Raw genomic sequence first — 13347 nt, 5'->3', positions numbered from 1 at the left:
AAGCTGACTGCTATCCTGATTTCTAACTGCATAGACAAGTTTTGCCTGTTCTTATACTTTGTATGGATGGGATCCTAGTCTGTTTGCTTCTGTGTCTGGATTTCTTCACTCAGCATTAGATATGAAACTGTTTTACCTGTGCTTATTGTTCACTCATTCTCCCTGCTCCCTGGAGAAGGGAAATGCTACCCACTCCAGTATTCTGGCCTGGAGAATTCCATGGACTGTACAGTCCATGGGGCCACAAAGAGTTGGACATGACTGAGCGACTTTCATTTTTCTCTTTGTTTTATAGCATTCACTGGTGGAAACACCACTGACATTTAAGGTTCTATTGCACAGGTGCCTTCAGAGTTGTTTTTCACAGTTTTACGCCATGAACATTCCAGGACATGTCCTTTGGTGGACATCTACATGTACAATGGACACGTGCATGCATGACTGCTAGGCTTGGGTTAAAAGGGTAGACACACAGGTTTGGCTCCAAGTGCCAGCTTTCCCAGATGGCTCTATCAGTGGGCTACAGCACCAGCAGTGTAGGTGGGTTTCTGTTACATCCTTGCCAGAGCTTGATGCTTTTTTATGCTTTTCATTTTAACCACTTCAGAGGTGGGCAGCAGTGCCACATGGGGTTTTAAATCTGCCTTCTCCAGATTAGGAATTCCCTGGTGACCCAGACGGTAGAGTCTGCCTGCAATGCGGGAGAACCAGGTTCAATCCCTGGGTCAGGAACATCCCCTGAAGAAGGAAATGGCAACCCACTCCAGTACTCTTGCCTGAAAAATCTCATGGGTGGAGGAGCCTGGCAGGCTTCATTCAGTCCATGGGGTTGCAGAGTCGGACACAACCGAAGCAACTTCACTTCACTTCTCCAGATTACTAGGAAAAGTAACATACCTTTTCACGTGTTTATTTGCAGTGCAGATAGTCTCTTTTGTGATGTCCAAGTCTTTCACCCATTTCTTTTTTCTTGTAGATCTGTAGGAGTTCTTTTTAGATCAGGGGTCAGTAACTACAGCCTGCTGGCCAAATCCAGACCTCCACCAGTGTCTGCAAATGGTCTTACTGGGACATCTCTGTTCAATGTTAAGCAGTCGTAAATGAAACCGTGTAGCCTGCAAATCCCAAATATGATCTGATCATCTACCATGCATTCTTCTACACTAGATTCTGCTGCCAGGTGTCTGAATTGCAAAGTTGACTATTTTACATTTCATACTTAAATCTGTGACTCCATTTCAATTGGTCTATTTTCTGTTAAATTATAAAATTTAATCAAAAAACCATTTATTGGAAACAATAGCCTTCCCCACATTACAACACATTATCACCTTTGCAAAAGTGACTGAATTATGTACAGGTTTTCTGGAATCTCTCCTATAATTTCACTGATCAATTTGTTTACCTTTGTGCCCATACCACAGGGTAATTCCTATGGCTTTCTAACAGCTCTTGATATCTGGCACTATAAGTCCTCTACTTCTATCTGTTTTAGAAGATAGCTTTGACTGTTACTGGTCTTTACATTTTTTACATGAATTTGAGAATTCATTTCCATTAAAAAATGCTAGCATTTTAGGATCGCATTGAATATATGAATTAATTTGGGGAAAACTGACATCTTTTTGACACACCATTGACCAGGGGATTTTTGCAGAAACTAATGCCTGTGGCATTAATGAGTCTCTAGTCAATAATGTGTTAAGACTGTCCTGGAAACAATTAACAGGTTATATCACACTGAATCTTCTGGAATTTCTCTGGACCCAATTCTTGAAAACACAGTGTTAGATAATTTCCCCCCCTCAGGCACTTAAGGATTTCTGTTATTACTGTAAGTGGTATTGCTTTAAACTTTTCACTTTATGTTTGTTGCTGGTATATTAAAAACCAATTTTTGCATAATGACCTTGTATGCAGGGATTCTGCTCAATTTTAATTATCTGAATATTCCCTAAGATTTTCCATGTACAAAAGCATGTCATCTGCAAGCAAGTTTTACTTGTAATCCTTAGGTCTTTTCATTCTTTTGCTTCCCTGGCTAGGTCCTTCTGCACAATACTGAATAAAACTAGGGACAGCAGATACCACTCTTTTTTCCTTTTGGGAGAAAAGTTCCAACATTTCACCATTCAATATGCTGTTTGTTGTAGCAGAAGATATTCTTTATCCAATAAAGGAAGTTCTTTTCTATATGTGGTTTGTTAAGAACACAAATGGATGCTAATTTCACGAGTCTCCTGCATAATAGATTACTTTTCTTCAGCGTGATAGATTACAGTGATTTTTTTTTTTTTTAATTAATGTATCCTCACATTCCTGGAGTAAGACCCATTTGATCACTCTTTTGTTATCATTTTTCCAGAACTGTCTCTGTTATGTTAGCCCAGGATTCAGTCATGTGACCACTATAAACAAGTTATCAATAATCAGAATGAAATTATCATGATTGGTTTAGGTCACTCAGGATTCACCCTCTGTGTTATGTGAAGTAATAGTAGACACCTAACTTCTTCCAGTGAGTAAAGAGGGTAAAAGGGACACTGCGTTAATCAACCAAAAATGACTGCTAGAAATATTGCATCAATTTGTTTTCAGAATTCTGGAATAAGAGTCAGTACAGAAAGTAATGACTCCAGATTCATATCAAATAAAGCACAGGGAGAATTTCTGGACTACATCATAGTGGCAAACTGCACACTCAAACCTGTGGGTTAAAAAACAAGAGTGGCAGGAGAGAGGGGTGTATTTTATAGAGTGTGAGCAGTATAGCTGTCCTTCACTGAAAAGACTAGATTCCAAGTGATCTATTCATGGTTTATGAAAATAGTATTTAAAAGTTGTTTTTGCTCCAGTGCAGTTGGAAGCTATACAAAAGTCACTGGCTCCTTTGTTGATGAAGTACTCATTAAAAGCCCATTTGAAAATGCCTCAAAAGAATAGAAAATTATGAATTTTAACTATTTGGTACCTGTCAAACACCTCAACACAATATGCTTACATTAGTACATTTGCCAGCTTAATACTCAAATAAGAATACTGCCTTTTCACAAATTATTTAAATCCAAACTTGCATAGAATTAATGTTAATCACATTTTGGAAATGTGATAGAAACTTCCATGTACATATTTAATGCTAGAGTCCTCATTATCAACTCCAGAAGATTTTAAAACTTCATTTTCTACAATAAAGGTTTATTCAGAGCTGATAGCTTCTGATACTGTTCCTATAAACATTAGATTTTATGTCAGAAATATGGCTTTTAGTATAACAACTGCCAAGACAATGTATTTTCCACATTCATTGCTTCAACAGATTTTGCCTCGGTATGACTCCCTGATATGCAAAGACTACTGGAATCCAAAATAAATATTAAATATTTATAGAGTTTTACTCTTGTGTAAACTGTCTATGTGTCCAATGAGTTGCTGAAAGCTTTGCTTCTTGTGTTTTTAGGGATTGGTCTTTGTGAAAATTCAGGTTAGAATCAATCCAATGCCTAAACGCTTTTCCTTATTCAGAAACAGGAACTCTCAGACAGTGGTATCTGACTCTCAGCTGGACTTCCCACACCCATTATGTGCAGAGGGTTTTCTAGAATGAGAACTGACTTCAGAGGAGACTTCCCATGTCAAGTAAATTCAAGTTCCCTCTCCTATGAATTCTCTGATGGCTGTTGAAGGCCGACCTGTGGTGGAATTTTTTCCCACACTCATTACATTCATACGGCTTCTCTCCTGAATGAGTCCTGTAATGCACAGTGAGGTATGACTTCTGAGAGAAGACTTTCCCACATTCATTACATTCATAGGGCTTCTCTCCCGAATGGCTTCTGTAGTGCACAGTGAGGTTTGACATCCGAGAGAAGACTTTCCCGCACTTGCTACATTCATAGGGTTTCTCTCCCGAGTGGATCCTGTGATGTATCGTTAGATAAGACTTCTGAGAGAAGAACTTCCCACACTCGTAACACTCGTAAGGCTTCTCTCCTGTGTGGACTCTCTGGTGTCGGAAGAGGGATGAGTTATGGGAGAAAGTTTTCCCACACTCATTACACCCATAGGGTTTCTCTTCCGAATGACTCCTATAATGTATGGTGTAGTACGACAGCTCAGAGAACACCTTCCCGCATATGTTACATTCATATGACTTCTCCCCTGTGGGAAGCGGCTGGTGCCCATCGAAGGCTGAGTTTTCAAGAAAGGTTTTCCCACACTCACTACATTCATAGGGCTTCTCTCCTAGATGAGTTGTGTGAAGGCTGGTGAGGTGTGAGAGCTTCCCGCACTCACTGCATTCGTGGGGCTTCTCATCTGTGTGTACTTTCCGATGTCTGATAAAGGCTGAGTTGAGGTTGAAGGTTTTTCCGCATTCATTACATTCATAGGGCTTCTCTTCTAAGTGACTCCTATAATGGATAGTGAGGTATGATACCCGAGAGAAGAACTTCCCACACTCACTGCACTGGTAGGGCTTCTCTCCTGTGTGTGTTCTCTGATGTGTGATGAGGGTGGATTTCCGGTAGTAGGATTTCCCACATTCATTGCATTTGTAAAGCTTCTCTCCCGTGTGGGTTCTCTGGTGGTCGCTAAGAGCTGACTTACGGGAGAAGGATTTTCCGCATTCACTACATGGATAGGGTCTTTCTCCTGAATGGTTTCTCTGGTGTAGGGTAAGATGTGTCTTTTGGCAGAAGGTTTTCCCACATTCGTTACATTCATAGGGCTTCTCTCCTGAATGAGTCCTCAGGTGCTGTGTGAGGTGCAACTTTTGACAGAAGGTTTTCCCACACTCATTGCATTTATACGGCTTCTCCTCTAAATGTGATCTCCGATGCACGGTGAGAGTTCCTTTCTGGCTGAAGGATTTCCCACATACGTTACACGCATAAGGTTTCTCTCCTGTGTGAGCCCTCTGATGTATAATGAATTTTGACTTTTTGCAGAAGGATTTTCCACACTCACTGCATTCAAAGGGCTTCAAGTCCATCTGCGATCTCTGGTATATGTTAAAATTTGACATCTCGATGAAGTCTGGTCCAGAATCATTCCATTCATAGTGCTTCTCCCCCATATAAGTGCTCTTATGAGTAATGAAAACGGCTTCATTGTCTAAGGCTTCTGTGCATCTATTATATTCAAAGGGTTTCTCCAAAATACTAATTTTCTGAATACTTTCTTCATTTTGAGAACAGGCTTCCCCATTTTGATGAAATTCATAGAGTTTCTCTCCATATGTTTTCCCACATTCACTACACTCATCAGGTTTCTTTCTTGCATAGCTTCCATCACTAATAATTAATTCTGAAGTAGATTCCAAAGTCTTCCCACATGAGACACAATTATGAGACATTAGATTTGAAGGAGCAAGACTTGTTTCCATGTTATATGTTTTATCAAACGCATCCTCTCTCTCCTCGGTCAGGGTTCTGCTGTTGATTGATACAGCTTGCCTTGAACATTCATCCTCATTTTCTTGGATTCTCTCTATCAGGTCACCAACTTTCCAGACTTTTTCTAAAAAAGAATAAAATTAAACAAATCTTGTGAATCTGAACACACCAAATTATAAGATGAGAGCAGTATTCAAGGGCCTACTGCAGGCTTGACTCTAGCTTTAGGGTCAATCGCCACACATAAAACTAAGTGACCATTTACAAACATCACATCCCACCACCTCACCTGGATGCTGCTGCTGTAGGAACTTGCTGTCTGCTACCCATGGCTCTTCTCCTTGCTCCAACTTGATGATCACGTTGGGTTTGGTTCTGTCATACCCTGTGAATGAGAAAGAGCCAACATGGATCAGCTGCTGGGTTCTGGGTCCCTAAACAGAAGCTACTGCCTCAGGAGCTGCAGAATAAAATGTCTATTTTTGCACTTAATCAAACTAGAGCCATTCAATGGAGAAGCAAAGATATAAATTACTCTACCTGGTGCCCAAAAGGAATTAAATGGTCTTATCATTGATTTCTTCAAAGTCAAGCATAATCCTTAAGCCGGAAGCCCCCATAGAGCAGCAACTCAGAAAGCAGCTCTCCTCACCCACAGAGACGAGGTGGCTGTAGTTCTCCAGCATCACGTCCCTGTAGGTCATCTTCTCATCAGGGTCCAGCTGCTGCCACTCCTCCTGGGTGAAGTCCACGGCCACATCCCTGAACGATACTGACCCCTGTAATGGCACCATGATGGGAACTGGGTGATATGGACCTGACACACAAGGACAGGAGCTCACCCAGCTCACTGGGAAAGGTAACTGTGAAGAGTGAAAGCCTCATTTGTGTTAGCAGATGTTGAGAGGAAAACAAGCCATGTTAGAAACACACTACCTTTGGGTTCTTTAATGTGTCAAAAAACAAAACTTCCAAAAAACTCTCAAACGGAAAGAAATAAAAAAGAGTTCCAACTTTGCATTTAAAGTACCTGAGTTCTCTATCAGAGGGTGAAAAAGATGAAACCCCACTCCGGCTCAAAAAAGCTTACAGCCCACTGGGGAGACACTGGGTCAGTGAACACATGCATTCCACTCCCTGTCATTCCCTTCAGTGGCCTCTACGGGCAGGGCCTCAGCCTCCCACCTCTTCATGCTGGTGCAGTCCAGCAGTCAGCCATCCTGGTTCAGTGCTTTCATCCTCTGGCCCCTCTGTTCTCATCAGTTACTTGGAGCCACCTGCTTGGCTAAGATTTTTACTGCCTTCAAATGATATCTCAAGCATCTCATTCTGGGAGCAGTGAAATATGCTGCTTGAATGACTGCTCGAGGTATCATTAGAGTGACACATACAAGTTGGCGAGTGGTCTAACAGGAGAGAAGTGAACCATTTTAATTATACATTGGCAGGCCAGGCTTTGCAAGCTTAGCTGAGTTCAGGGGAAATCCTCTGAACCTAGGGAATCCTCTACAATTCACAAGAGGTGGCGAAAGTGGAACCTTTTTGCATTGTAAGTGGGAAGGTAAAATGGTGCAGCTACCATGGAAAACAGCATGGTGGCTCCCCCAAAAATGAAAAACAGAATTAACACATAATTCAGGAATTCCACTTCTGGGTCTCCACCTTCCAAAAAAAACGAAAGCAAGGCCTTGAAGAGATACTGTACACTCAGGTTCATAGCAACATTATTTACAAAAGCTAAAAGCATGGGAGAGAAAAAAGGCTAAAACAGAAGCAACCATCCATCGATGGATGAATAGTTAAGCAAAATGTGATAATACACACAATGGAATGTGATTCAGCTTTAAAAAGGCAGGAAATTCTGATACATGGTACCACATGGATGACCTTTAAGGATATTATGCTGAGTGAAATAAGTCACAAAAGGACAAATACTGCATAATTCCACTTAGATGAGGTACTCAGAGTAGTCAAAATCCTAGAAACAGAGGGAAAATGGTGATCGCCAGGGGTTGGGGAAGGGGAATAGGAAGTCAGTGTTTAATGGGTACAGAGTTTCAGTTTTGAAAGAGAAACAGACGGAGATGGATAGGGGTGATGACTGCACAAAAACATGAATGTCCCTAAAACCACTATCCTGTACACTTAGAAACGGATACCATATTAAATTTTGTTATGTGTATTTTCTCACAATAAAACATGTGGAGGAAAAAAATGCAGTGATGCCTCTCTAATGACACACCCCCACCCACTCCCTTCCACAGCTCTGCAGCCACCCCCTCCCTGGAGGAAGGAGGAAAGAGGTGTGGTCACTGGTTAAGTGTGTTCACACTGTTGTTGCTGTTTAGTTGTTAAGTTGTGTCCAGCTCTTTGGGACCCCATGGACTGTAGCCCACCAGGCTCCAGTGTCCATGGGATTTCCCAGGCAAGAATACTGGAACAGGCTGCCATTTCCTTTCCAGGGGATCTTCATAATCCAGGGATCAAACCTGTGTCTCCTGCACTGGTAGGTGGATACTTTACCACTGAGCCATCACTGATTAGAAATTATTTTCTCAAAAGATGAAATTTTTAAAAAATCAAGAATTGTCAGCTGAGAAAAACAACATAAATAAAAAATAAACATCAGGATAAACAACTCAACAATGATGAAACCAAATTCATAAATGAAAACAACTCACATTGACTTCTATTTTATAATAAATTAAACAGAATATTGCTTCCAGAAAATGAGAACATTCTGCTAAGAACAAGCAACTGGAGATATTTAGAAATTGAAGACTGCATTGTGGAATTTAAAAAAAAAAACCTGAAGTAAGAAGCTTGATTATCAAATGGGACACAGGACATGCAACTTAGAAAATTTCTCTCAAAACAAGAAATTGGAATGATGAAAGAAAAATCACAGGGTGAAAGCCAGATCCAACATTTTCAGAAAGAGATTATAGAGGATGAACAATGAAAAATCATCAGAGATTCCCGAACCAAAGATCATAAAAATAAACAAACAAAATAAAATGAAACATCCTTGAAAGGGGCCAGATAATCTGCAAAGAACAACACTGGGGGAAAAATAGATCAAGAAATATTCAGACAAAATTTCCAAAATTTTACGATTAGGAAAAAAAATCCTAAAGTTATAGAGAAAAAAAAAAAACAACAACACTAGTTACCCTAGTTTAACTATAGCCCACTCCAATATTTCTTGCCTGAAAAATCACATGGATAGAGGAGCCTGGCGGGCTACTGTCCAAAGGGGCTCAAACAGTTGGACCTGACTGAGCACACACATAGGAAGTAAAAGTCTTCTGGTTTAAGTTAGTTCAGAAGACAAGAAGTGGCAGGGGTTAGAAGACTGAGCAATCAAAAAAAAAAAAAAAAAACAACCAAATGGGACATTTTCTAAGCATATCATCTGGTTTAATATTTGGAAATTCATTAATGCAATCTGCTATTGTAATACAGCTAAGAAAAAAAGTGTCACATTTCCAAAGACTTTGAAAAGACCTCTGAAGATATTCAAATGCATCCTAATTAAAAAAAAAAACAAACCCTCAAGAAAATAGGAATTGATGGATACTTCACTAAGATGAATATGTGTATGTAGTGGTGGTGTTCAGTTGCTAAATTGTGTGGGTCTTTTGCAAACCCATGGACTGTAACCCACTGGCTCCTCTGTCCATGGGATTTCCCAGGCAAGAATACTGGAGCGGGTTGCCAATTCCTTCTCCAGGGGATCTTCCCAACTCATGTTGAACCTGAATCTCCTGAGTTGGCAGGCAGGTTCTTTACCACTGAGCCATCAGAGAAGCCCTGTGTATATACATACTCATACGCTACTGGGCATGGCATGTGTGATATATACACATACAACCCCATATATACACTTTAAGTTCATAAACACATATTTATGCTTCAGTCCTCTGAGTTCTACAGTCAGGACTAATTTAATGGGGAAATAACAGACACATTCCCACTAAGATTACACTAAGATTAGAAACAAGGTAAAACACTTATCATCTCCAATTAGAGAAAACAATTACAGGCCTAACAAAATGTCAGTAAAAGTATTTCTATTCACAGATAATATATTATACCTAGAAAACTCAGAAAATCAACAATGGAACTACATCAATAAAAGGAACTCTGTTAGGTAACAGAATTTAGAGTTAACACACATAAAATCAACAGCCCTCATTACATAAAAAGGAAAAAGATGTAATTCGGGCATACATGCAGTTTACAATACCAACAGAAAAGTACAAAATCTATACTAGAAAAATTTAAAAACATTCCTGAAAGAGAATGAATGGAATGATTCTCTTTGTTCTTGGATAGGCTGAGGCATAGTAAAATGAGATGTGCCTTCACCAAGACACATCACAATCCAATGGCTAAAAACCAGCCATAAAGAGAATAAAAGCAGCAAGAGGAGAGGAAAAAAAAGATTTTATATACAGAAGAACAAAGATAAGGATAACATCAGATTTCTGGTGGAAACCATGTAAACAAGAAGCCACTGGAGGAACACATTTAAAGTACTGGAGAAAAAAACAATAGCAGCAATGATTCCTTTAAAAGGGAAGGTAAAATAAAGACATTTTCAGACATACAGGAGCTGAAAGAATTCATCATCAACTAGAAGAAATACAGGGCTTCCTGGTGGTTCAGACAGTAAGGAGTCCGCCTGCAATGCAGGAGACCCGGATTTGATCCCTGGGTCAAAAAGTTCCCTTGAAGAAGGGAATGGCCACCCACTCCAGCATTTTTGCCTGGAGAATTCCATAGACAGAGGATCCAAGTGAGCTACATTCCCTGAGGTCACCTAAAGTTGGACATGACTGAGCAACAAACAGTATGGTATGGTCTAGAAGAAAGGCAGAAGGAAAATGACAGCAGATAAAAACGTGGATCAAAACAAAGCAGCAGAAATGGAACTATGCATTTTCTCTCATCACTTAAAACTCTTTTAAAGATTACTAATTAAAAATAACGATGTATTATGGGATTGGTACGACCTACAAAAATAAAATGCAACAACAGTGTAAAGACCAAGATGGGAGAAATGGAACTGCAGCTTCTTATACTCTAAGTGAAATAGTCTATAACTTGAATATAAACTATGATAAAGTTACATATTATAAACCCTAAAGTACCTAGTAAAATAACAAGTGTTCTAACAACCCAACAAAGGGTATAAAATGGAATTATTAAAGTCAATTCAAAGGAAGGAAGACAAGATGAGATGAACAGAAAATAAAGACGCCAGACTATAACCTAACTGGTTGTATTAATACTTACATTACATGTAAATAGCCTAAACACCCCAATTAATAGGAATTAATTGTCAAATTGGATAAAAAACAAGACCCAACTATATGCTGTCTTCAAATGCTGTATTTTGCATATAAAGATGCAAATAGGTTACAAGTTAAAGGACAGAATAAGATATTGCATATCACATGTCTCAAAAGAAAACTGGAGTGGCTTTATAAATATCAGAGATTCCATTTCACAGCATACATTCTTACCAGGATGGGAGGTCACTGAACAATGACAAAGTGGCTAATTAATCAAGAGGACATAACAAATCTTAAATATTTAGGTATCTTTTAATGAAATTCATGAAGCAAAAACTGACAGAATTGCAAAGAGAAACAGACAAAACCACAACCACAGATTCCAACAGCCCTCGCTCATGATCGACGGGAAAATCGGCAGGTCAGAAAGGACACAGTATAGCTGCACAACAATAACAATTTGATGTGAACGACATTCACCGAACACTCCGAGCACACAGCAGGCACCCTTCTCACGTGCACACGAAAATCTCCAAGAAATGGTTTCTCCTTGTAGTCAACACAAATCACATAAGGGATGGATGGTATTTTCCTTTTTCTATAAAATCGATCATATTTACAGCTGGATTCCAGGTAAATATCCTAAAGCATCATACTACCTATACATGTGAACTAAACAGAGTCCAGGTGCCAATCTGTCCCTGTAACGTGTATTTTACCTGACAGTGTCTTTTATTTATTTCTACCTGCCCATTTAAAAAGTGTGGATCCTTATATACTTCCTTAAAGGCATTACAGAACAAAGTGTGAGTATATATAAACAGACAGGAAAACTCACCTGGGATTCATTCATTTTCTGCTGCTCTTGGAAAAAGCTAGACTGTGAACTGGTGTACCTAGAGGAAGGGAAGCAATTAGTTGAAGCCGTGAGTAACCTGGCCTACATAGGCAGGAACCTCCTGGAAACATTCAGAAGAGGCTAAAGGGGTCCTACAGGAGAAACACACACCTGAACCCCTGTAACTCCAACAACATCAGGTTACTCTCACGGGTGAATATAAACACTGACTCACTTTTCAAAGAGTGTGCCACCATTAAATAAAAAGTGAAAAAAAAAATCCTCCCTGTGGCACTGTTTAAATACTCCTCTTACTGTCTCTTTAAACTGATTGAAATAAAAGATTCCATGGGAATGAAGACTGTGAAGCTTTCAAAAGTGGGATAAATGCGCATTAAGGCATGGCATTATAAATGATCTGACTCAACCTGGTTACCGCTGTAAAGTTGTTGTTGTTGTTTTTAATTAAGAAAACTGCAATACAGTCGGACAGAGCACTTGCCTCTGGAGTCTGATCTTGCTAACGATCCCACCTGCAGACCCGGTGACCTGGGACAAGTCACCTCCCTTCTCAGGCGTAATCACCTCATCCCTCAACTGAGGCAGCAGGACGCACGCCTCGAAGACTCATCCCGCACTAACTACCGGGTGCGAGTCCACCGGGCAGAACCCGCGGAGGAGGGGGGCGTGGCGTGTCAGCGAAGGCTTAGAATACAGAACCAAGTGCTGATGAGTCTTGAGAGACACGTGCAAGATCGCGAGAAGGCGAGAGAAAGAGGAGGGGCGTCGGGGATGGAGGCAGGGGCGGACGCGGCACGTCCGGGCCAAGCCTGTGGCCCCCACTGCCCCAGGACACAAGCCCCGGGGGAGCCCAATCGGAGCAGCCGGTCCTGCCTTCCAGCCCAGCCTCTCGACCCCCGCAAAGAGGTCAATCCTTCCCAGTCGCTCTCTCGTGGGGGCCTGAGCGGGCTCCCCAAGCCCTGCTCTCCAAGGGGCGCAGGATCAACAGTCGCCTGGAGCCGCAGACGCAACCACCTACCTCGTCGGGACTCGCTGACAGGCCCCGGGCTCCCCAGGCTCCGGCCGGCGGCTGCTGCTCCGGCGCGTTCCTCTCGCCGAGTCCCTCCTCTCCGCCTCCCGAGGCCGCTGCGGGCGAGGAGATGGCTTTGGGCCTACGGGACAAGCTCCCTTCAGGCCAACGCCCCTCCCAGGACTTCACAGGTCAGTGCGCAGCAGGCGATCGGGCCCGAGCCCCGCCGCTTCTTAGCCGCCGCCGCCACCTGTCCGGCCTCACCGACCCAGCCCGAGGGCTCTGGGGCTCGAGCTTGAGAGTCCCCGCTCCAGCCTTCTCCCGGCCAGCTAGAACCGTCACGCGCACAGCCCGCTCCCGCTGGACGCCGGCTTGGCCGGACGGCGTTCCAGCCCCGCAGGCCGCGGAATCTCCGCCTGCCGGAGGCCAGAGCCTGGGAACGAGGGTGAGTGGTGACCCCGGCAGCGACAGGAAACGACAGCGGCGCCGAGGCGGTACGCGTGCGCGAACACGCACACTGGACGAGGCGCTCCAGCGCTGGAGGACGCCGGAAGTCCGCCTGCCAGAGCCCGCCCCCGGGAACCGGGCAAATACCAGGACTCTATTTCCCAGAAGTCTCCACGCCCCATGAAGTTAAGGGAACGTCTTAAGTGTCTTCACCTCATCAGGTTGTGAAGAAGTGCTGTGTTGAGAGGATGGGCCTCTTGGCAGCGGGAATCAAATTTCCTTTTAATTTAAGGGAATGTCTGTAATGTCATCGCTTCTTCAGGCATCTTGCCTTTTATG

General features: G+C 42.1%; 1 protein-coding gene across 1 annotated transcript; it reads right to left on the bottom strand.

The window, feature by feature from the left end:
* Nucleotides 1–2264: 2264 nt before the first annotated feature.
* RBAK (RB associated KRAB zinc finger) lies at nt 2265–12698 on the bottom strand. Its single transcript, XM_043915358.1, has 5 exons — nt 12571–12698; nt 11532–11589; nt 6046–6172; nt 5683–5778; nt 2265–5517 (listed from the first exon to the last, which is right to left on the bottom strand). Exons 2-5 carry the CDS (start codon nt 11544–11546, stop codon nt 3614–3616), a joined length of 2142 nt encoding a protein of 713 aa, XP_043771293.1. The 5' UTR covers nt 11547–11589; nt 12571–12698; the 3' UTR covers nt 2265–3613.
* Nucleotides 12699–13347: the final 649 nt, after the last annotated feature.

This window comes from Cervus elaphus, chromosome 10 (genome assembly GCF_910594005.1).
Source record: "Cervus elaphus chromosome 10, mCerEla1.1, whole genome shotgun sequence".
NCBI classification, from domain to species: domain Eukaryota; kingdom Metazoa; phylum Chordata; class Mammalia; order Artiodactyla; family Cervidae; genus Cervus; species Cervus elaphus.
Note: the sequence above shows the minus strand (reverse complement) of the source record. Positions and strands in the feature narration are given on the sequence as shown.